We start from the raw sequence: 25,118 nt of genomic DNA, 5'->3' as shown, positions 1-25,118 counted from the left end.
ACCATGTTATAACTTTTTTGGACAGCAAATTCAAGATCAAAGGTCTTGGAAAAATTAAGATATTGTTTAGGCCTTGAAATTGCTGGATCAGAGAAAGAAACAGTTTTAAACCAAAGAAAATACACCCTTAAATTCTTTAAAGACTTTGATAACCTTGCCAATGAACCATCCCCAATAACTTGTGAAACTTCCTTAAAACTTCATAGTTCAGATTATGCCCCTTACGAGGACCAAACTCAATTTATGAGACTCATAGGCAACCATTTATACATAACAAACGGCACGACCGGGTATTTCCTTTAACGTTAAACAGATAAACCAAAATGTTTCCAAGCTACTTCATGTCCACTCTAAAGCCGACATTGAAATTATTTCTTACTTAGCCACATGATATGCAATTTTCTTATGATCGTCTCTCATTTCTTGGAAGTCGAAGAAACAATCCACCGTTTTCAGATCAAGCTCTAAAGCTGAATACAAAGCTTTGGCCTGTCTTACATGGTGCGTCAATGGTTAAAATTTCTCTTTGAAGACCTACACATTCCGTTTAACAAAGTTACATATGTTATTTAGCGACAACCATTGTACTTAGCTTACAACTCCATATTCCACGAACACGCCAAACATATCAAAATCGACTGTCATATCATTCAAGAAAAGATGGAACAAATTCCTCATCCATTTATCCCTTATACCATCTACTGCTAAACCAGCAGATGTCGTCATTATACCACTTCATAAACCCGACTACTTAAACACGTCGATTTTGATTTCAACTAACAGAGAATCAGCAATTGCTTAGAATATTATTTGTAATGAAACTGTTTTCCATTGATAATATAGGGAATAACCCGATTCAATTCAGACACACACCATTGTACTTTGTAAAATGATGCAAGTATATTTTACATAACACATAAGAAGAATTATATAAGTAAAATCTAACAAAAAACTTATAGGATTTTATTTTTCTTAAAAAAGGTCTTCAAATGCCATAGTTGTAATCCTGCTACTATGAAGCTGACGAAAAATGAGACGAAAATAAACAATAACATTCCACTGTCGGTTCTCCAATTGACCTCTAGCATTTCTGTATTTCTGGAAAAAGGAAAAAGGTAGATTAAAAAAAGAACCATATGCACCTGAAAATTGGATTATGAATAGACAAAGAAATGTACATTCTTACCGGTGAAGAAGATAAGACATCTCATCCTTAATGGACAAGGCAGTTTCATGCAAAATTTGTACCTCATATGCCATTCTCTGTAACATGTTCGAGAAAACAAATCATGCCATAAAATATTTTCCTTCTAACAAATTTTGTACTTTAAACTCAACATTTTATACAACACTCAAAAGGGCAACTTCACTTACATCAATATTACTTTTCTTTGCAATTTTGGGCCAATCCCTGGCATTTACACCAGTTTTCCACACAAAATCAATAGAGAGAACTTGAGGATCATGTGTTTCATCCCCCCAGATACATGCTAAGAAGTCACCACTTTCATGTGCCACAAATGAAAACTGCCCCGACTGAACATGCTCTGCCAAATGATGTGAGATCGTACCTCCTTGCGAAGATACCTAATCATCAACAACCAACATTCAGCTGTACATATCTAGCTAAGTTGAGCGATTATTTTATAAAATAATTAACCTTTTGTTGTTTATACATCATAGTAAACAAATGTATCTAGAGTGTGTTTAAGAGGAGTTTCTCTCTCAAGTGTTGTATATTTAGATGTGGCAACAAAACCTACCTGATGGGTAACAGGTATACAGATACCCACCTTGAACCCAAATGTACGAAATTACTTTATTTTAGTGTATGTTGTTAAGCAACATGCAAGTCTCTAAATATTATCTCTACTTTTGAGATGTTTTTGAATTTTTTTCAATCACTGTGAACATGTTATAACGTTAACATCTTTGATTTAAAATTGACAAATACACAAGGTGGTTTTGGATGTGTTTCCTACCCAAAATGCATTAGTTTAAGTTAAAACTGGTGGAAATTAATTTTCCGTTGTAGATTCGGGTTTGGGGAAAATTATAAGTTTGGAGTGGTTCACATTTGGGTTTGGAAAAAAATTATTATAAAAAATAATTTGACGATTGTGGGGATATCTGACTCCGTCGGGAGTTCAATTTCTCATCCCCATTGAAGATGGGGTAAAGACAAGGGACAGAGACGGATCACCATCAGATTGTCATGCCTAGTGTATAAGTTAGGATCATATATCATTGTATCAAACTTATTGCTATGCATATAAAATCAACGTTAATTTTCTCATCAACTACTTTCTTTACTAAAATTTGAACGATTGGTACAAAAAGATTGATTTATTTATAAATACTTTAAAATAAAATAATATAACAAAAACAAGTCAAAAATCAAAAGTATTTCCCCTAAATTTTATATCAAATACATTTGACAATGAGAAACTTCAACCCTGAAAGGTCACTTAGTTGAAAGATAAATTCTTCAATCATGAAACTCGGTTTAGGACTTGACAATGAGAAAGAAGAAACTTTTATAAAATACATTTGACGTTTTGCTCATATTTCATTTCAACACTAGTATAAATTAATGGACATACCCGAACGGTGAGGGTCTGGTTTTCTTTGGGATTGACAATGGAATAGTTGCCAAATGTCATCAAATAGTTCTTCATGTTTTCAGCAAAGCATCTAGCATGTCCAGGTTGCAAATCAAACCTCATGGATTGAACTGAACATGAAAACAGTCCCACAGCTATAACAAGAAGAAACAGAAAATAGGGTTGGTGCTTTAATTCAACCATGATCATAATAGTTTGTGAAATGAGAAGAAGAAATTAGTGGAGGTAGCAAACAGTGGACGGTGGTCAATTAGTACTACAAGTACAATATCTTTTGATGATGTGTTTTACCAACTTTGCTTGTTACGTGGTTAAATTTCATTGGAAAATGCACGCAATTTTTTCTTTTTTCCTTCAATCACATTGGTTGTTTTGTATTTATTGCATTCAACGGGCTATTACCTTTTTCCTTCTTTACATTAGGAAAAATCCATTAATTTACGGAAAAAGTTAAGTGCTACTCTTTTGAAAAAAGAAAAGAAAAAGTATGGTGAATTCTAGGGTGAGGGTTCAATTAAGTCCCTCACCAGTGGACCACTTACAATATTATACATCCTATTATACACCGTATGCGTTAGATCACACATCTTTTTCCTCACCCTCCTCTGCTACCAAACGTCCATATCCACCATTGTTTCCCTTGCATTAACATTTTCTTAGCGTGCTTATGATGGCAGCCATGGAGAAGGAGAATCAAGGTATTTCCCCAAATGAAAGATCTTGAAATGTTATTTGGACCAATGTACAGAAATAAGTCCTTGATTCATCGACACACCTTTATTCTTCCATTCAATTTTTTGTTTAAGGAAAAAGTAATAATTTTGAAAAAGATGTTGCAATGAAATGAAATCAAAAGAAATGACAATAATTGCTTGCTGCTCACTTTGTATTATTTCTGATTCACTGAAACTATTAAAAGAAATTATCTTTTTTTTTTTTTTTTTTTGAAGAAATTAAAAGAAATTATCTATGTATATGTTTCCCATTGTTGCCACATGCCAATGCATCAAGGACACGAACACAGTTCAATTTGGGAAGGTTCAATTTCATTTTCTGGCCGCAACCACATCTTCTCTATATGTTTAACTTACGCGACAACCGTGTATGAATTATTCAGATCTCCTATGGGTATTGTGGAAGATACAGGGGGTATGATTGTGTGTAGCAATCTTTCAAAGTTCTATTTTTATTTTTAAACCTTTCATCAAATCCGACGATGAATAAAAAGTGGTCCACCAGTGAGGGACTTAATTGAACCCTCACCATAGAATTCACCGAAAAAGTATATATTACTCTATTATTTTTAGTAAAGTATATAAAATTCATCGACTTAATTAGGATTTTTTCTACGTAAATCTTAAATATCTGGTTACACTCAAATTTCATCAAAAAAATTTGACAATATCAAAATTGCTCTTATGCATCGAAATTTGTCGAAATCTCTTTTTCATCTCTCTCACAGTAAATCTTCCCCTCCTCTCTTAAAAAACATCCAATGGGGGTGCAACCCAAACAGTAAAGATTGAATACGTCTTTCGACAAAATTGTTACATAGGTAAGTCGCTTTTCCAACAATGATTGTATGAGTTTTCATGTTATTTCTTCTATTTTTGTTTTGTCGTTTGCATTTGATAACCGTTAGATGAGTTGTTTAAGTTTGTGAGGTTTACGTGATTTGAGTTTACGTACACCTACATGTAAACTCAATTTACCTATGCTAAGGATTGTACCTAAATTCAATTTATCTAGGTTAAGGCTTTGTTTGCGAGTTTGGAGGGGAGGGGAAGGGAAGGGTTTGAGGGGTGGAAAATATGAGGAAAAATGGAGAAATTTTTCAAATTTTTTAAAAGAGTAGTTTTTTAGAGAATGATAAATTAATGTATATGATTACTATATTTTTAATTTTAAAAATAATATAACAACATAGATTAAATATGAAGATTTCATATAAACCCTCCAAAACCCTCCTACAATACAATTATTTAGTTCCCCCAAATGAAGAGGGTTTAATATTATGAAGAAAAGTTAACCTCCCAAAGCCCTCCCCTCCCATTTTCCTCTATTTCTTCCACTTGCTCATTCCTTTTTTTCCCAAGCCTTCCCCTCCCTTCCCCTCCAAACTCGCAAACAAAGCCTAAAGAAAATCCGTAGGATTTCTAAACTGATTTCAAAATCCACCTAAAATTAGATAACTTGTAACATTTTTAAACCAACTTACTAGAATTTCAATCAATCAATTGTTAGTTTTTTTTTTTTTTTTTTTACTTTTTCCGATAAAAGGACATTGAAGAAGAAAATGTTGACGCAGTTATCGATGGAGTGAAACTGAAACACAATTATTTTTCTTCTTTTTCCAGTAAAAGAATACAAAGCTCCGCACTAGTCCGAATCAATCCTACTAATCCATAGTTTTCGAATAGAGTACAGAGAAGTTTTTTGTTTCTTGATATACCCAGAATGTTACCCTTCAGATTAGAAACATGCAGTTTCAGATATTAATGTCTAACTTTATGAAGTCAATCATGTTGGTTTACATGTGCAATTTGTTTTTCTACCAAAGGGACGTGTAGTCATCCACCGACAGTCGGTTAAACCTAGAAGGAAATATGCAAACAGAAATAGAGAAGTAAGCCAATCAAAACCAATTACACAATCTCCCTCTTTGAGAAGTTTGTTTGCGCTTTTTGTTGTGCCTTTTAGTGATGAATACGTGATTTGAGATGATGAATGACCATGAGTACGTGATTTGAGAGATAGAGATGATGAATATGTGAAGAAACTATTTATTAAATATATTTACTTAGACGCATTGATTTTGGTTTCAACTTTGATAAAGTTTATGTTAGTATTTTGGAAGTGATAAAACAAAGTAGAAGAAAGTGTAGAAACTTGTGTATGAAAATGAGGGTTTGAGAGTGAATTAAAAGGAATAGAAAATTGAAACAGATTCTAATATGAGAGTAATGAATCTCTTGTTATTATTTACAAAGTATCAAAGAGTATGTATATATATACATAGAGTCTTGTCAAAAAAATATATATATATATATATATACATAGAGACCTGTAACAAACACTTTGTAACAAACTGAGGTTACTTAAACCACAAACAAACCGGCTTACTTGACTCTCAAGTTAACTATACAGTTAACAACAAACTAGGGTTCTAACTAATTGAATTCAATATCTAATAGAACGAAATAGTTGAAGTAGTGGAAATGGAATTTGTGGAGAACTCTGAATTATATCAACTTGAACAAGAGCAGTGCACTTTGTAGTGTTGGAAGATAGCTAACTTGTTGCTTGCACTAAAATGGATAAGTAGCCTATTTATAGGCTTGAAACGTCGATTGTATGTTCTTTAGAGAGTTCTTGGAATGATTTTCTACACCTAAGTATTTTACATTATTCTAAAAATGTCTATTATATGTAGGCTTTAGTAGAATAATCTAAAAATTAGAATGGTATAGAAATTTGTAGCATTTCTCAAAAGTTTAGTTGTTCATTAATTGAAGAGAAATTATATTAAGAGCGACTAAAAGATACACTAAAACTATTTTAGCAATAACTTACAGAGAATCAACAAAGAATCAACAAAAGAATCAACAATGAAACTGTTTGCCATTAATAAAAAGAAAAATAAAAATAGGAATAATCCCACTCAATTTAGACACCTCATTATTCTTATCCTGTATAAATTAGCAATAACTTACAGAGCACATAAGAAAAATTTTATAATTAAATCATAACAAAAGAATTATAGGATTTTATTTTTCTTAAAAAATGTCTTCAAGTGCCATAGTTGCAATCCAGCCACTGAGAAGCAGATTAGAAATGAAACAAAACTCAACCATAACATTCTCGAGTTGGTTGTTGAATTGAAATCTAGCATTTCTACACCTCTGGAAAAGTAAAAATAGTCAATTAAATTAGAATCATGTACCTGAAAATTGGATTAAGAATAAACTAATAAATATGCATGCTTACCGTTCATGAAGATAATTTATCTCCTCCTTGATGGACAATGCAGTTTCTTGCAAAATCTGTACCTCTAGTTGCATTCTCTATAACATATTAATTAATGAATCAAATCATGCCATGACATATTTTTCCTCTAACAAACATCATGTTTTTGCAAAGATATTTTTTTATGTTGTTGAAAGTTTATTTTTCATTTTTTGTCAACTTGTCTAGTAGTCGGAGCTCACACATTTTAAATGTGGAAAAGTGAAGAGTTCAGAGTTCTAACTCCAACCCCTACATAATATTGTTCTTGCAGCTACCCACTGAATTGTGTTTACAGGACCACTTTGGTAACAACATTGCAATTAGGCGAGTAGTAACAAGGACGAACTTTACGGTGCACAAATTATATATGTTTTGCACCATACATAAGCTTGGTTCCACCATTAGATCAATAAGATTTATCATTTGATCAAATAGGATAGGATATAATGTGATCAATTGATCCAATGTGAAAAATAAAACTTGTACATGGTACAAAATATTTCTTGTGCACCTTAGACAAAGCATGTATCAATTAATTGTGACCAAATAATTGCAATAACGTAAGACTTCCCCTTGTGTCTATATATCTATATATATATATATATATATATATATATATATATATACACACACACACACACACATATATATATATATATATATATATATATATATATATATATATATATATACACATATATATATATATATATATATATAATACTGAAAGGGACTATTTAACTTACATCAATGTGACTTTTCTTTGCAATTTTGGACCAATCCTTGGCTGCCACACCAGTTTTCCACACAAAATCAATGGAGAGTGTTGTTTGGGAATCATGTGTTTTATCCCCAAAGAAACACACCAAGTAATCACCACTTTGATGTGCCACAAATGCAAACTGTCCGGACTGAACATGCTGTGCAAAATGATGGCTGGCTGAACCTCCATGTGTAGATACCTAATCATCAACAACAATTAAATCAGATTAATAACCCATCAATATTCAATTTTACAAGCAATACTTGATTGTTTACGAACTTAAATATGTGCAAGTTGTCTACGGTTACAATCCCAAATAAAAAATATTTGGACACACTGAAATCAAATGAAAAGAATTAAAACAAAAATAATTTAACCATATAAGTCAATATCATCTTGTACTTATATCTAAAATTAGGGTTTAAAACTGTTTAGGTCATGCCTTGAGAATGCTCTAAGGGGGCTATTTATAGTCAATCGTGGGCTTGATTTTCCGTGACTTAGGACCCAAGTTACCTGGAGCCTAAGTCACATTTAGAGGGTTCTACTCGCTTCTAGAAGCCTTCTAAGGTGGCACCCTTAGAAGGACGCGTCTAGGGCCGTTTAGGCCCTTCTGGAGGGTGATGTACCCATAAAGGTAAATAGACGGTCCACAACCCCTCAAGCACAAGTCTTGGGACAAGACAAAGTGATGAATTGTGAAGTTGATAGTCCACATTTAATTTTATTCTCTTCTAATATTTTTCATTTGATGTGGGTGTGTCTAAATAATCTTTATTTGGGGTTGTATCTATAGAAGAATTACTCATAAAATATAAATAATTTGGATGAGCGCATATAAAAATACATATCAGAAAATTACTTTTAAAATATACATTATGATAATTTTTTTCTTTTATTTTTTATCACTTGTGCGTGTGTGCCCAAATCAAAATGATTTGGAGTTGTGTTTAATCAAGTTTTAATGTAATTTTAGATATCTAGCTAAGAGGAACAATTATTTTATAAAATAACATTTCTTTGTTGATTTGGTATTCATCTCAAACAATTTGAAAGACTATTTCCTACTAGTATCTAGAGACTAGAGTGTCCTTAAGCATATGTTTGGTTCACTAACCAAAATTGATTCGAGAAGTGTGTAATTGATTCTGATATGTTTAATTGCTCTTGAGTAGAATTTTTTTTATCTTTCAAAATGATTTTAGTTTAAGCTAAAAATTGAAACTTCTGAATCTAAAATTAATTTTAATAATAAGATTTGTTGTTCAACTCACACATAGATAATCATTTCACTCAAAATAAAAAGCTTGGCAACGCACGCAGACTCAAACACACACACACTAGGAGATGTTTCTCTCAAATAGTGTTGCATTATATGAATAGGAGATGTTTCTTTCCAAAAAAAATAAATATCAAACCAATGTAAAAGATCCCTCAATTGTTGTCTCTCGTGATTTCTCAAGTTGTAAATCTGAAGACCTAGCTACAACCTTTCTTTTCCAAAACTCTCTCCCTCTATGTAGTTTAAAGGTCTAAATATTCCACCACATTATTTCCTCGTATATTTATCAACATGAAAGGATCATAATCCTCTGAGCCATTTGTTAAATGGCCAAGAATTTGAACAACGGGCACAAAAAAGATTGAATTTTCTTTTTTCTCAAATAATGAATAAAAAAATCAATATACCTGAACAGTAATAGTGTGGTCAGATGGCAAAGGTTGACCCTCATTTGGATTGACGATTGAGTAATTGCCAACTGTCATCCAATTTTTCTTTATGTCTTCAGCAATGCATCTAGTAACTCCAGTTTGCAAATCAAACCTCATGGATTGAACTGAACATGAAAACAATCCTACCAATAGAAGAAGAAGAAAGAGCAAATGTGCTTGTGGGTTTGATCCAATCATATTCACAAATAAATGTCCTAATTGTGTTGATTTCGAATGGTGGAGGGTTGTTTCTCTGATATATGTATATGTGCAAAATCAACTTGTTTCCAATTTAGCTAAACAAATTATTATTTAATAAAGGCTATTTAATATCATTTAAAAGATTGGAATAAAAAAGATTATTTACCAAAATTATGATAGCAATGATATTTAAAATTTTCAGTAATAAATTTTTTTTTTACAATTTTCAATTCAAAGTTTGACTTAACACCAAAAAAAAAAATTCAAGTTTGACTCAATTTCTTTATTTTTTTAGGGAAGTTTGACTCAAATGTTAAAAGGATATATCTTTGACTTAAATATTCTAGATCCGAGTTCACTAATGACTTTGTAGGAAAATAAATATATATATATATTTTTTTTTTTTTACAAAATAAACGATATTCATTAATGTATCAATATAACACAAATTCAAAGTCACTAAAAACCGAACAGATTTTACGAACAAACTCACAACATCCATATTAATAGTATAAAATGGCAGAGTACCTATGCCTACGAAATATATAGATCTATATATAAAACATCTAATCTATATTCAAGTCTGCAGAATATTAATTTCTCTATATCTAGAAACGTTGACGAATATCAAAGTTATTGATTGGATCAGCACTTTGCTCAAATCCAATCTTTCAACCTGAATCAAATAAACACTGCACTAAGACGAGAAGGCAAAAACACACAACACAAAGTCGGGAAACTATAATCAATCTTTCAACCTGAATCAAATAAACATTGCACTAAGACGAGAAGGCAAAAACACATAACACAAAGTCGGGAAACTATAACAAAAAAAGTTGTGCAAAAACGACTAAATCACAAAAAACAAAAGAAGAAAGATTGAAAATATGTGAAAATCACTTATTTAGCTAAAAAAGAAAGAAAAACATTTGGAGGGGGAGAGTCTCCGAAAAAAAATATAAATATCTTGTATTAATTTTTTTTTGATTTTTTATTATAAATAACAGTGTATGCCTCTAAAAAAAAGCGTGAATGCTGAATGTTTCAAAAAATTAAGAAAATTAGTTTTTTTGTTTTTTTTCAAGGAAAAATTAGTTTTTTTGTTGATGAATAGAAAATCAGTCTTTTTTTTTTTATTACAAGGAAAGGAAAGAACAGAAACAAGCAAAACTAACTACTGTAGATCGCAGCCTCGACACCTGAGGCATCCGTCAAAAGCACATGAGCAATTTGCGGAGGGGAAGAGACCCACAACTTTAAACCGACATCCAATTGAGCACCATGTTTAGCCAACCAGGTGATGACAAAAAGAGACCCAGCCGACCTATTAGCATGAAGGCGAAACCAATATTTATGAGCGTCATCGGAGAGAAAACTCGAAGAGTTGAAAAAAATTACCAATTATCCAAACTTTACGAGAAATAGAAAATCTAGTCTATCATGGACAGTGAAATGAAAATATATTTTCTGTAAATATATGGGTTTTTAAATGGTTCCTTAATCTATAAAAATGAGCCTCTATACTCTTCAAATTTGTCAATTTACGGTCAAAGCGTCCATCGTTAGATGTGTTTGTCCAGATTTGGGTTGTTATGTGGTTGACTTCCTTTGGAAAATACACGTAATTTTTCTTTTTTCTTCATTTCCATTGGTTGCTTTTATACGTGGTTTGACAAATTGCTAATCAACGCATTTGTTTGGTGATTATTTTCTTCCATTTCAGAATAGATTCTGCATATACTCTATCTCCAATCAGTTCACTGACACATATTGAGAGAAATTGTACATTACATGTTTGAGTGGGAAAAATTGTTGTCACCCGACGCTAAGCAAGGTTGGTCCATCAGTAGTATCCGGGTACCTGTATCAATACTTGACTTTGCGCCACCTTTCACGACATCCTTGGCACTGAAGATGCTTCACCACACATAGCTTGGACTTGAACCAATTTTTGCCCTGAATAAATATGTTCTTAGAAAATATTGAGCCTTCTAAGTGTGTTATGTTATGTGATGCTAGTGAAGATACATTACACGCTCTTTTTACATGTCCCTGATTGATTCAAGTATGGCAAGCATCGAACCTATATGATGATGTAGAGCAAGTCATCAATGATTTGATAACTCTACCACAATAGTGTTTCAGCTATTGTCTCAACTCCAACCATCACAATGTCATTTATTTTCATCTATTCTATTTCTATGGAGTATTTGGAAGCGGCATATTTTGAAGTTATGGCAGCAGGTGAATGAAACAATATCACAAGTCTTCGTGTCTAAGTTACAAGACTGGAAGCTTTCACAAGAGATGAGACGAACCTCAGCTATACCAGCTACAAATATTACATTAGATCCGAGCAATGCAAACAGCATACGCTGACAGAAATCAGCCCCAGGTAGATACCGATGGATGTTTATTTAGGAAAAAAAAAAAAACACTTGCTTTGCCCCATTATGCTCGGTGATTATTAGTTAGCTAGGCATTAGGACTTGTCAATTGTTGCAGTGGGTGCCTGAGTTAGGCTTTGATAACACGGATTTTTCTCTGGATTCGAAGATTGTTGGTGGTACTTTAAATGGAAACAATAGTAGTATCAACGACTTTGGTAGCATTATTCTTGTAGAGAGTTGTTTAGCACTCCTTTTAGTAACTCTAAGGTAGAGTTCATCATGGGGAAAACAAATGGGATAGTTTATTAATACATGCAACTCGGTTAGAAGTTAGCTCCCAATTGTTTATTGATGTACCACCTTGTATTAACAACTTACTATCTAATGAAATGAGTTGAATTTCTTCCTCTAAAATTAATGAAAAGAGAACTCTAGATATTTTTAAAAAATTTCTCTAAAAAATATGAAAATGAAAAAAAATGAAAAAGAAGTTGAGGCAATCAAATCATATCTAAAAAAGGTCTTATTTTCAAAAACATGTCTCTAGTACTCTTGTATTAGTTTTAGGGGTAATTTGATTAAAAATTATTGCACTTTCAAATAATGTAGGATACGCTCTACTGTATTTGTTTGAATAACCTATTTTCCCAAAAATTATCCACCCTTCACCTAAGCCCCGTTATAACCTGTAAAAACCTTAAAGTGTGTACTCTACATTGACTTTGATTGACTGTTTATAAACTCTTCAAGCCTATGGTAATATGGCGGACCTGCATGTCGACTGTGAGAAACCTTTGTTAAACAGTTGTGAGAAGTTGTGGAAAGGGAAGTTGGTCGAGCAAACCTGTTCATCAGCTAATGGTTAGAAGATGAACTTTTGAAAACACCATTTTTTGGTAAGTGTTACTTTACTGTTGAATTTCATTAATGATTTTGTTCCTTAAGGACAAAGAACGATGTAAGTTTGGGGTTGTGACGACATGTTGTCATATGTCGTTTTGTTAGTTGTTTGTATGCATTTTTAGTAGACTTTAGAAGATTTTTAGTGTTTCCGAAGCTGAGAAAGACATCAAACAAGAAGACGGTGAAGGCAAGAAATCGGGCCACGATTTCTGTATATCGGGGCACGATTTTGAAGAAATTTTAAGAGTTTCATCTTGACAAAAATTGGGCCACGATTTCTACAAATCGGGCCACGATTTTAGTAGCCTCTCATTGTGTTTTGAACTTAAATATGCAATTAGGCCACAATTTCTACAAATCAGGGCATAATTTTTTCGTTACTGAAAGCAGATATATAAAAGACAGACATGTTTCTATGCAAATGGTTCAAAATTATAGAGCTTGAAGGCATATTTTGCAGTTGAGGACCTAAGAATAAGTTGTGGATCTTCAACCAACATATAATTGATCCTGATTTATGTAATGTTGCATTTATCCTTGTATTTCATTGTCTTATTTAAGGTAGACTGTTGTTTTTCGATTTAAAAATTATACCGAACGAAATTACTGGGTGAGTCACGACCAGGTCGCTTTCTTTAAGACGTTTCGCGGCACTACCCTAGTTTGTGCAAGGTAGACTAACAACCACGCCGTCTCCAGGATAAAACAGCCCAGATCACTGTTACGAGTATATACTGCACAGTATATAGTCGCTCGAGAATTACACCTCAAAGTATGGTTCAATCGTTTGATCAAAGCCACTCGATACGGTACGTAACCGCTCTATTCGAAACCGATGGGACAGAAAGGAGTAGAAGAAGAAGAACGATTTAAAATCGAAGGGAGAAGAGAGAAAATCGCACAGGAAGCATCAACTGTGAGATTTTGGTGTGAAGAATGAGTGGGGGGAGCTCTCCTTTTATAGGCAGAGTTCGCGAGAATTACTTGGGGATTAAGTTTGCTTAATCCTTAAGCAAACGCGTTTTACACGTGACTTGGGGATTAAGTTTGCTTAATCCTTAAGCAAAGCAAACGCGTTTTCTTTAATTGGAAATATCCGGAAGTTTCTGGATACTGGTTTGGATCGGATCGAAATGTAACACATTAATTTGTTACGCGAACACTTTCGTATAATGAAAAATTAATTAATTAATTTAACATTTTCAAGTGACAAAAAATATATATATCAATTTTCCAACCCACGACCCAAGCCCGGCCCGGCCGGTCGGACGGACGGACGGCGGCGTCGTCGTCGCGCGTGTGATATATGTATTTTGTAAGCGTTCACCCGTTCACAAAAATGGGTACCCCAAGGGCACACCCTTGGAGGTCACCCCACCCTTATATAAACACTTACTAGTTGGGGTGACTCTCCAATGTGGGACATTTTTAAGTCACATACCCACACACTAGTTTCTCATAGTGGTTTCTTTCTTTCCAATTTTTTCACTAGACTTTAACTAGTGTTCCAACAATCCCCCACTTGACTTCAAAATGGTTTCGAGAAATAACGTAAAACGTTTCCATAAGATTTGCTAATATACAAAGGTGTTGTTAACAACTTGAACCTTTGCATAGTGGAAGGTATTCTGATTTAACAAGAGTTGCTTACAGCATTGAACTCTATCTCAGACATAGAATCCACACACAAACCTTTTCATAGGTGTATTCTAAAAGCCCGTGCGTTTTAAGGCCCTGCACGTGTATCCCGGTTTTAACGAATGCTCTAGGAATTCTGCCTCGAAATTCCATAGGACCGGCCTAAGTTCCACATTCGTATAGGTGAGTCTATCAAGGGTACTCCTGTAGCTGTGTACCCCACTCAACATAGAGTATAGATCTCATTAAGAGTTACTATTACCTCATCCTTCTTTCGCTGCAGGATCATGCTTTCTAAATTCTTTTTCTCATAGCATGTTCTACCACTTCATGACTTGTTTTTACCCATTGAACCTAAGTCTTGGGATCTCCAGTCATATAGGTCGGGTTACCATCATTCGTGGGCTATAGGCATTAGTCCCATCCTACTGGATGTTTCTTGGACTTTCTCTCTATTAAGTCCTTTCGTCAAAGGATCAGCTAAGTTTTCATTCGTACGTACAAAATCAACTCTAACCGCTCCATTTAGAGATACATTCTCTAATCGTGCTGTGTTTTCGCCTTATCTGTCGTCTCTTACCATTGTAATAACGATTCTTAATCTTTGCAATAGCCGCGGTACTATCGCAATGAATTAACACAGCTGGCAACGGTTTATCCCATAAAGGGATTTCAGCTAGCAAGGATCTTAGCCAACTTGCTTCTTCACTAGCAGTAGCTAGTGCTATCATCTCAGATTCCATTGTGGACTAAGCCAGAATGGTCTGCTTTCTTAGTCTTCCAAGAAAACAGCTCCTCCAGCTATGCTAAATATATAGCCGCTGGTCGCTTTGGAATCATCCGACAAGGTGTTCCAATCTGCATCACTGTACCCTTCAAGTACAGCAGGATATTTTTGATAATGCAGTCCTAATGTCATAGTCCCTTTCAGGTATCTCATGACTCTCTCCATAACATGCCAATGCTCCTTGCTTGACCTGCTTGTAAATCTGCATAAGAGTCCCACGACATAGGCAATGTCGGGTCTAGTACAATCAGTGGCATATCTGAGACTGCCAATGATGCTCGCATATTCAGTTTGTCTAACACCATCTTCAGTGTTCTTAAAAGGTTTTACACTTGGATCATAGGGTGTGCTTGCAGGTTTACAATCAAAGTAGTTGTATTTCCTTAATATCTTCTCAACGTAGTGAGACTGATCCAAGGAAATTCCTTTATCTGATCTAGTAATCTTGATGCCAAGAATTACGTCAGCTTCTCCTAGGTCTTTCATATCAAAGTTGTTACTCAACAGTGATTTCACAGAATTTATGGCAGGAATGTTTGACCCAAATATGAGTAGGTCGTCTACATATAGACATATGATAGTGCAAATGTTTTTATCATACTTGTAGCAGATACATTTGTCACTTTCATTCACTTTGAACTCATTCGTAATCATTAAGTCGTCAAACTTTTCATGCCATTGCTTAGGGGCTTGTTTTAGACCATACAGAGATTTGTCTAACTTACAGACTTTGCTTTCCTGTTCATGAACTACAAAACCTTCAGGTTGTTCCATATAGATTTCTTCTTCCAACTCACCATTCAAAAAAGCAGTTTTCACATCCATTTGGTGTACTATCAAGTTATAAACAGCAGCCAAGGAAATTAGTACCCTTATGGATGTGATTCGAGTAACTGGTGAGTAGGTATCGAAAGAATCTATATTTTCTCTTTGTCTGAAACCTTTGGCTACAAGGCGTGCCTTGTATTTTTCAACAGTTCCATCAGGTTTCAGTTTCTTTTTCAAAATCCATTTACAACCTATTGGTTTGCAGCCTGGAGGGAGTTCAGCCAAGTGCCATGTTTCATTAGACAGTAGAGAATCCATTTCATCATTTATGGCTTCTTGCCATAAGTCTGCATCCAAGGAAGACAAAGCTTCTTTAAGATTTGATGGATCCTCTTCTAATGTATAGACCACATATTTAGGTCCATACTCTTTAGCAGTTCTTGCTCTCTTACTTCTTCGAAGTTCTGTTACATCAGTTATGATGCTCTTATCACTATCCCTAATCACTGGATTGTGATCAGGTGTATAGTTCATATTTATGCCCCCACTATTGCCCCCACTATCTCTTGATAGAAAGGGAAATTTCGTTTCATAGAAATCGGCGTCATTTGATTCTATGATCACTTTAGCCTTTAGGTCATAAAACCTATATGCTTTACTGTTTAAGGCATACCCAATGAATACACATTCATAGGCTCTACTGGCTAGTTTTACTCTCTTGGGATTAGGAATCCTTACATAGGCTAGACAGCCCCATGTTCGAATGTAAGACAAATTTGGTTGTCTTTTCTTCAAAATTTCATAAGGAGAAATTTTGTTCTTAGTTTTAGGTACTCTATTTAGCACGCAGCTAACAGTCAGTAAAATTTCTTCCCACCAATGAGGCGCTGCACCAGAATTAAGCATGATAGCAACTACTAATTCGGTAAAGGTTCTATTTTTTTCTTTTCCGCTTTACCGTTCATCTCAGGAGAGTAAGGTGCAGTTGTTTCATGAATGATTCCGTGCTCTTTATAATACTCATTGGATGTGTGTGATAAATATTTGGTGCCTCTGTCACTACGATAGCGCTTGATTCTATTATTGAATTGATTTTCAATTTCTTTTACAAAAAATTAAACATATCAAGCGCATCACTTTTGTTTTTCATTAAATACACAAAAGTGTAATCAGAGCAATCATAAATAAAAGTTATAAAGTATCTTTGCCCGTTTTTAGTCAGATTACCATCAAGTTCACATATATTAGAATGTACTAATTCAAATGGTTCGGTTTCTCTTATTACAAATTTATGAAATCCTTTTGTTATTTTTGCTTGACTACAAAACTGACATTTTTCAAATTCATTCAAAGAAAAACTAACATTCATTCAAAGATAACTTAGGAATTAAACCGATATTGCTCATATTAGAAATGATTCGTTTATTAACGTGACAGAGTCGTGCATGCCAAATAAGAACCAACCATCAGATTCACACACCATGTTGATCCACCAATCATCAGATCCACCCACCATGTTGACTTCAGTTGTCATTGCAGTATACGGCTGCTCCTCATTTGTTGTAAAGTGAGTCTGAGCTTGAGCCGGTCTAGTGGATGGGTTTCTACACTTTCGTGCCATATGACCTGGTTGTCCGCAATTGTAGCAATTAACCGGTTGAGCAGGGTCATTCTTTGATGGTTGAGCTCTTGGGACCTTTGGTGGGTTCCCATTCTTATTCCGATTGGAATTCTTATTTGCAGGGCGGTTCTGATTCTTAAATTGTTTGCCAGTAGGCTTCAGAACAGCACCCACAGATTTCTTTTTAGTGTTGTTGTTCGAGACAGCAAACACCTCTTCATTCAGTTTTTGTTTTCTTGCCTTTTCTTCAATACGAAGTCGAGTAAACAGACTTTCAAGAGACAACTCCTTAGTCTTATGCCTAAGGGCATTCTTGAAGTCCTTCCAAGCAGGGGGCAGTTTATCAATTATCACAGCAATCTGAAACTGCTCAGGTAATTGAATCCCTTCAACAAAAATCTCATGAGCTATATTCTGAAGCTCCTGAGATTGTATTTCGACAGATTTCTCGTCGTTCATCTTATAGTTTAGGTACCGGCTCACAACAAATTTCTTTGATCCAGCCTCTTCAGTGTTATACTTATTCTGAAGAGAATCCCAAACATCCTTAGCTGTCTTATGAATAAGATGCAGATCATATAGATGATCCGCAAGACAGTTCAAAATATAATTCTTGCACATGCAATCATCATCTTGCCAGAGGAGTATATCCTTTTCAGTCTGTTTCACCTTTTCAGCATGTTCGGCCGTAAGCCTTTCCAACTCAGCATTTGTCGCAGATACAGAAGCATCTGTAGCCACTGCTGTCTTACCGTTACTAGTCGTTTCCATAGGAACCGACATCGATGGTATCACAGGTACGTTATTCTTCAAGACGTGGGCAACCTTTTTAGTAATTAGAAAAAACATCATCTTTGTTTGCCAACGCTTGAAGTTACTACCGTGAAACTTAAACGGTTTGTTGAAATCGATAGCTGTTCCAGATACAGTAATTTCGTTGTTGGTACTCATGTTTACGAAACGTCTTAAAATTGTTGTTTTTCGATTTAAAAATTATACCGAACGAAATTACTGGGTGAGTCACGACCAGGTCGCTTTCTTTAAGACGTTTCGCGGCACTACCCTAGTTTGTGCAAGGTAGACTAACAACCACGCCGTCTCCAGGATAAAACAGCCCAGATCACTGTTACGAGTATATAATGCACAGTATATAGTCGCTCGAGAATTACACCTCAAAGTATGGTTCAATCGTTTGATCGAAGCCACTCGATACGGTACGTAACCGCTCTATTCGAAATCGATGGGACAGAAAGGAGTAGAAGAAGAAGAACGATTTAAAATCGAAGGGAGAAGAGAGAAAATCGCACAGGAAGCATCAACTGTGAGATTTTGGTGTGAAGAATGAGTGGGGGGAGCTCTCCTTTTATAGGCAGAGTTCGCGAGAATTACTTGGGGATTAAGTTTGCTTAATCCTTAAGCAAACGCGTTTTACACGTGACTTGGGGATTAAGCTTGCTTAATCCTTAAGCAAAGCAAACACATTTTCTTTAATTGGAAATATCCGGAAGTTTCTGGATACTGGTTTGGATCGGATCGAAATGTAACACATTAATTTGTTACGCGAACACTTTCGTATAATGAAAAATTAATTAATTAATTTAACATTTTCAAGTGACAAAAAATATATATATCAATTTTCCAACCCACGACCCAAGCCCAAGCCCGGCCCGGCCGGTCGGCGGCGCGCGTGTGATATATGTATTTTGTAAGCGTTCACCCGTTCACAAAAATGGGTACCCCAAGGGCACACCCTTGGAGGTCACCCCACCTTTATATAAACACTTACTAGTTGGGGTGACTCTCCAATGTGGGACATTTTTAAGTCACATACCCACACACTAGTTTCTCATAGTGTTTTCTTTCTTTCCAATTTTTTTCACTAGACTTTAACTAGTGTTCCAACATAGACTCATATAGAATCGTATATTCTTACAAGTTCATGACGTTTTTACGAGTCCGTGAGTTTTTTCGAGAAAACAAATATTCTTTGTTTAACTTTTTATAATTAACCGTACTCAAAGATTAGGAAAGAAGGCATCAAGGAGAAGCTAAACATCCCGACGAGGTTGTCACCCTATAGATGCTCCCATCCTCTACCACCTGCTTTAAAATTTTATTAAAAAGGGGAAAACTGTACAAGAGTGGGGGATTAGGCAAAAACCTTAAAAAATAACAACAAAAGTGGGAACTAAGGAAATCTAAAATCCGGAAGGCCAAGTTTGTCCTTGTAAAAATCCTTCCTGCGAAAAATAGGCAAATAAACCACCCGACAACATTTGTAATAACATTACCATTACTAATCAGCTTATCAGCACAAGCATTTCATTCCTGTTAAAATGTGAATTCCAACATGTAAACAATTGTACCACCGGTTCTAAAGCTTGTAATATTCCAATATAAGAGCTTCATTGAGCCAGAGGAGTAATTAATATTGCACCCTTAGACAGGGTTTTGTAAGCAACTTGATAGAGTTGTTTTTTCATCAAACACATCTTCATCAATTTTAAATATTTCAATCATTCATACATCCACCATTCATCAAACACAAATTCGAAAAAAAAAAACATCCTGAAATTTAAACATCTTGAAATTAAAACAAACTCAAAACATCAAAATATGTGTGAAGAGGGACTGAGATGAATAAATTGGGGGGGGGGGGGGGGGGGGGGGGGGGGGGGGGGGGGTTGGTGGTGGTTAGCATCAATTAAGTTTATTGGTACTTTGAATCTCAAAATAAAAAACCGAGAACCAGTCGATTTGATTCGGTTTAATTACATGTATTAAAAAGTGAACTTACATCATGTGTAATTGGTTATAAGTCGACTCACCGCATGATCATGGATTCAAATCTTGTTGTCAGTGTGAGAACTTTGGGTGGTGACGGGTGATTTGTAATGTAAATACCAATACCTCCACCTCTATTAGTCATTCGCCGAGCTGTGAGGTTTGCATAAACGCTGATGAGAACTTTTTTACATCATGGGAAAATGTGATTATGTAGTCGAATATGTCGTTGTGGTGTTGTTGATGAGACTTCAAGTTCCACAACTTAGGGTGCGTTTGGCCCTACTTTTTAGAGGTATAAAAGTTACTTTTAGAATAAAGTTGAAAATTAAAACTTTGAAGTTGAAGTTGAAGTTGTTTGGTATTTGTTGTTTTTTCCAACTTAATTTGCACTTTTAAGTTAAAATATGTTTGGTAAAATATTTTTAAAAGAGTTTTGAGATTTTATTACAAATTATCGTCAATAAAATAAAAGGCATTTTTTTATAAACATTTAAATTTTGTAAAGTACTGATTTTTTTTTAGAGCAGATGAAAATTTATAAATTCTTATATAAAACATTATTGTAAATTAAATTGAAAGAGTTTGAAATTAATTCAACATTAGAAACATAACACTTCATAAACTTGAACGATTTTTGTTTTCCAACAACTTAGTGGCTATTTGATTTCTAGCTCTATCCATGTAGCTCCCATCTTGCACTCTTAAATTGTATGAACTGGAATCTTCAGTAATGTTTCTTTCTTCTTCACGTTCAGGCATATATCCAGGAATTTGATCCAATTTGTTGAATTCCTCATCTTGAACGCCACATAATCGAATGAAGTTATGAAGTGCTGTTGTTGCAACTATGATCTTTTCTTGTTTGATTAGTGGAAATGGTCTCATATCACATAAAATATGCCATCTTTTCTTCCAAACACCAATTGTTCTTTCAATGACATTTCTAAGTGATGAATGTGCATGATTGAATACTTCATGAATACCTTGTGCTTGACTGCCATCTCTAAAATCAGGAATGTGATATCTTTCACCTTTGTATGGTGATAAATATCCTTTCATGTTTGGATATCCTGCATCAACTAGGTAATACTTTCCTAGAAATATTTAAAAAATAAATAAATCATTGTTAATTTATGCATAAAAGTTATTGTCAGAATTATATAAATCACAAATTTTATTTATAAAAAAAAATATTAATCGTACCTTCAGGAGGATGAGGGAACACATTTTTCATTTCTTCAAGGACTGATGTAAGAATACGTGTGTCATGTGCAGTACCAGGCCAACCAACAACAATAAAAGTGAATAACATGTCTAAATTACAGACTAACATGACATTTTGTGTTGGATATCCTTTTCTGCCAATATAACGAATTTGATCTTTAGTGGGAACAATGGCAGGAATATGTGTTCCATCTATAGCACCGATACATCCTTCAAAATAAGGCCAGTACCTTTTATCATCCTTGATTTTGGACGGAATTTCTGTAAAGTTAAAATCATGAGGCCTCACAATTTCTTTTGCTAGCAAACATAAACTTTCTAAAACTTCACTAAACTTCCTACTAACGGTCTCTCCTGATTTTCCAAATTTATTTTGAATGTTTCTATTAGTCTCGCTATGCGCACAACTCCAAAGAAACATAACAAGGGCCTCCAAGGATGTCATTTCATTTGATGGGTGTAACCATCCCTTACTTTCTAATAACTTTTCAAGTTTCAATACAGCATGAGTTTCCATTCTAAACATATTATAACTTTCACCTGGGGTGTTAAGAGTTTCTCGAACCCAATTCCATCCATGAGAATAAAGAAATCTATTACCTTGCTTCATTAAGTATTTCATATGATAGTCATATGCAATCATCGCTGCCCCATAACATATTTTATAAAACATGCATTTTCTTTTTTTAACTTTTCTTGAATGCTGCTCATTGATATGATTAGATGACATCTGTAAACAATTTCAAAACAACGACATTACCAAATGAAAATAAATATAAATTAAAGTTGCTCAAATATTGCATAAATGTCATTTGTTTTTTTATTCTTACGTTTTTTTTCTCTTTTCAATCACTTCAAAGTTATACTATCATTCTATCAATATTCTTTGATCATTCTAACAATAAAAGATCGAAGGAGATCGATAGGTAAGCAAACAAGGTATATATCCGTATGATCATATAGAATTAAATGACAGGATTAATGAACAAAAGGAAAACTGAAATATAGAAGAAGCTTGTAACAAGAGTAATAGATTATTACTATAAAGAATAAAACATGAGTTGGTTACTAAAGAATAAAAAGTCAAAATCTGATCATTGAACAAAAGTATAAAACATGAATGATGTGCATATCATATAAAGGGATAAAGAAAATAACAAAAGGACAAAAAATAAGCAAGATTAATTGGAATCAAAAGAATAAAATATAAAGAAATATGATGTACCTGCCTGCACCTGTCAGCGGCGGCCACAAGGAAAGGTGTAGAAGAAAGTAGAAATCGAAAATGTATATATATTAGGGTTGGACAGTTTTGGCGCTTTCCTCAAAAATGAAAAACAGTGTGGCGCCAATTTGCCAGAAATAATAATAAAATAAAAATATAGTGGCCAGTGCGGGAATCGAAGGAGGAAAAGCAGATATACCTCCGAAAAGTTGCTCCCAAAGTTCATTTTTTTATCTTATTTTCAAAGTCACTTTTGTTGCATTTCCTTCTTTGCAAAAAAGTCACTTCTTTTATTAAGAGCTTTATTAAAATTGTGTTTGGCCCCACTTTTCCTTAGAAGTAAAAGATAAGTGGAAAATAAGCAGGGCCAAACATGCTCTTAAAACCCCCAACGTTGCAATTCAAAGTTCAGTTCTAGTCCATGAAGCACAAACACGGAAACCTCGTACATGACATTGACACATCTAACACCAATATTTTTTTTTAAAATTGATATAAAATATATGCCGGTGTTGTCAGGATACAATGACACATACATACACCTGGTGTCTGTGCTACATTGGTTGTATTTCACATACTCTCATCACCAATTACTTCTTATATAACAGAAGGCTATTCAAATATACATCAAATTAACAAGAGAAACATATTAACCATGTAGCAACACCCCATTACCTTGATTCATTTTTGCCGCAACCCTTTGACTTCAAAACATAGTTGTTGAGCATGTAGAGTTTTCTTTAATTTAATTCCTCAGCACTTCAACTTTGCTGCATTTTCATACACTGGCAATAGTGAGAATGACCATCCTTATTTTAATTTTCACTGGCAATATCTTCCCATAATTTTATTAGTGGAAGTAGAATTTAGAAATCCTGGATGTGAATCTGTAGGTGACCACAATAGAAAATATAATGCACTCTAAAAAAAAATCATTTCTATTATTACCAAAGATCCACTCTAAAATAACACTTTTTAGAAACAATTAGCCTTCATCGTTAGTTTATCCACAGTCTAATCATAGTCAACCTTAACGGTAATCTTCCACATTATAACGGACACTAATTTTATTTTCAGAGGCTTACTCAGCTTAACGATCAACACACTTTCCGTTTAATCTGTGTCTTCGCCAACGCTCTTCGATCCTCTCTTAAGTTACCTTTTAACACCGTCTTAATCACCTTCACATGTTATAGAAGATTTCAGTGGAGCTATCTTTCTCATAACAGATTCAGATCTCATCGTTGGGGTTATTGGTCCTTACAAAGACGTCGAACTCCAGGGAGATCGCCACCTTGAATGACAACAATGTTATGTTTATAATTCCTTTGATGTTGATGTCATCTACAAAGTATTTCGGCTCCTTAGGTCGCAAAACAATATAGGGAATGTCTACGGCAAAACTAAGGAATGTGATAAGGACGAAGATTAATCCGATGAGCCAGCATAAGGAGCAGCAATTTTGATTCCAATAGGCGATTGTATTGTTTATAGCGGCGAGCATTATCAGAAGGTTCCTACGAGCATTCTCAGACGCGTTAAAATTTTGTAACTTGCCACCAGTTTCCCTAAAAGATGGGGGCAAGTTACAAAACTTACAGGTATCTGAGAATGCTCGTCGAAACTTTTAGAGAATGCTCTCCACTACAAACAATACACTCGCTAGAAACACTGCCAGAACCGACATTGTTTTTGCTGCTTCCATTAGCTCATCATATTAATCTTTGTCCTCATTGTGTTCCTTAGTATCGCCGCCGACATTATCTACCTCGTTTTTTTGTCTAAAGGCGCCAAATTACTCCATAGAACATGTTGTATTTCGGGTTCAGAAACGTACCCTTTTTCATAAAAATCGAAATCACCACCGAAGATATTACCATGTTAAGTCTTCTTGAAATCCTACCGGGTTGAGTCACGATCAGGTCGCTTTCTTTAAGACAAATCATGGCACTACCCGAAATTGTGCAAGGTAGGCTAACAACCGTGTGCCTCCATGATAAAACAGCCCAGTTCACCAGTTCGATTAAGTACTGCACTGTAAATAATCGTTCAAGAAATAACACCCTCTAATATGGTACTAAGACCACTCTTTAATACTGAAACCAATATGGTATTGTTACCATTCTATTATGGTGTTGAGACCACTCAAGTAAGGTGTTACCACCATTCTAATTTTAACTTCTCCAACTATGGTACTATGACCACTCAAATACGGTGTTACTACCATTCTAATTTTAACTTCTCCAACTATGGTGCTATGACCACTCAAATATGGTATTACTACCATTCTAACATCTAACTTCTCCAAGAATTGAAGAAGAATATATATTTAAGATCATCTTTATTTTACCGAAAAAGGGACCATGATCTTAAAATATTATTTATTCTAAAGAGACATAAATAATTGAAGGGACTATGCTCTTAAGACCATTCTTATTTCCGAAAGGATAATAAACCGAAGATGGA

General features: G+C 34.4%; 2 protein-coding genes and 1 pseudogene across 2 annotated transcripts; all 3 read right to left on the bottom strand.

Annotated features, from left to right (window-relative positions):
- Nucleotides 1-809: 809 nt before the first annotated feature.
- LOC146921597 (transmembrane emp24 domain-containing protein p24delta7-like) lies at nt 810-2,861 on the bottom strand. Its single transcript, XM_085710782.1, has 4 exons — nt 2,604-2,861; nt 1,375-1,587; nt 1,187-1,263; nt 810-1,098 (listed from the first exon to the last, which is right to left on the bottom strand). The coding sequence occupies exons 1-4, from the start codon at nt 2,811-2,813 to the stop codon at nt 954-956; spliced, it is 645 nt and encodes a 214-aa protein (XP_085566908.1). The 5' UTR covers nt 2,814-2,861; the 3' UTR covers nt 810-953.
- Nucleotides 2,862-6,282: 3,421 nt separating this feature from the next.
- LOC146921596 (transmembrane emp24 domain-containing protein p24delta9-like) lies at nt 6,283-9,346 on the bottom strand. Its single transcript, XM_085710781.1, has 4 exons — nt 9,085-9,346; nt 7,379-7,594; nt 6,612-6,688; nt 6,283-6,526 (listed from the first exon to the last, which is right to left on the bottom strand). The coding sequence occupies exons 1-4, from the start codon at nt 9,304-9,306 to the stop codon at nt 6,382-6,384; spliced, it is 660 nt and encodes a 219-aa protein (XP_085566907.1). The 5' UTR covers nt 9,307-9,346; the 3' UTR covers nt 6,283-6,381.
- A 14,250-nt stretch (nt 9,347-23,596) lies between these two features.
- Nucleotides 23,597-24,339, bottom strand: LOC146921595 (NDR1/HIN1-like protein 13; annotated as a pseudogene).
- Between the last annotated feature and the right edge of the window lie 779 nt (nt 24,340-25,118).

Source organism: Medicago sativa, chromosome 5 (genome assembly GCF_051527215.1).
Source record: "Medicago sativa cultivar Bolivia chromosome 5, Bolivia_mono, whole genome shotgun sequence".
Lineage (NCBI taxonomy): Eukaryota > Viridiplantae > Streptophyta > Magnoliopsida > Fabales > Fabaceae > Medicago > Medicago sativa.
Note: the sequence above shows the minus strand (reverse complement) of the source record. Positions and strands in the feature narration are given on the sequence as shown.

What these genes read in the sequence shown, in the direction of transcription:
- LOC146921596 (XM_085710781.1), bottom strand. Translation starts at nt 9,306, where the DNA reads ATGATTGGATCAAACCCACAAGCACATTTGCTCTTTCTTCTTCTTCTA. An exon ending in ACCACACTATTACTGTTCAG is followed by an intron (nt 7,595 to 9,084) that starts GTATATTGATTT and finishes GTTGATGATTAG; the next exon opens with GTATCTACACATGGAGGTTC. An exon ending in CAAAGAAAAGTCACATTGAT is followed by an intron (nt 6,689 to 7,378) that starts GTAAGTTAAATA and finishes AATATGTTATAG; the next exon opens with AGAATGCAACTAGAGGTACA.
- LOC146921597 (XM_085710782.1), bottom strand. Translation starts at nt 2,813, where the DNA reads ATGATCATGGTTGAATTAAAGCACCAACCCTATTTTCTGTTTCTTCTT. An exon ending in CAAAGAAAAGTAATATTGAT is followed by an intron (nt 1,264 to 1,374) that starts GTAAGTGAAGTT and finishes AACATGTTACAG; the next exon opens with AGAATGGCATATGAGGTACA. An exon ending in ATGTCTTATCTTCTTCACCG is followed by an intron (nt 1,099 to 1,186) that starts GTAAGAATGTAC and finishes TCCTTTTTCCAG; the next exon opens with AAATACAGAAATGCTAGAGG.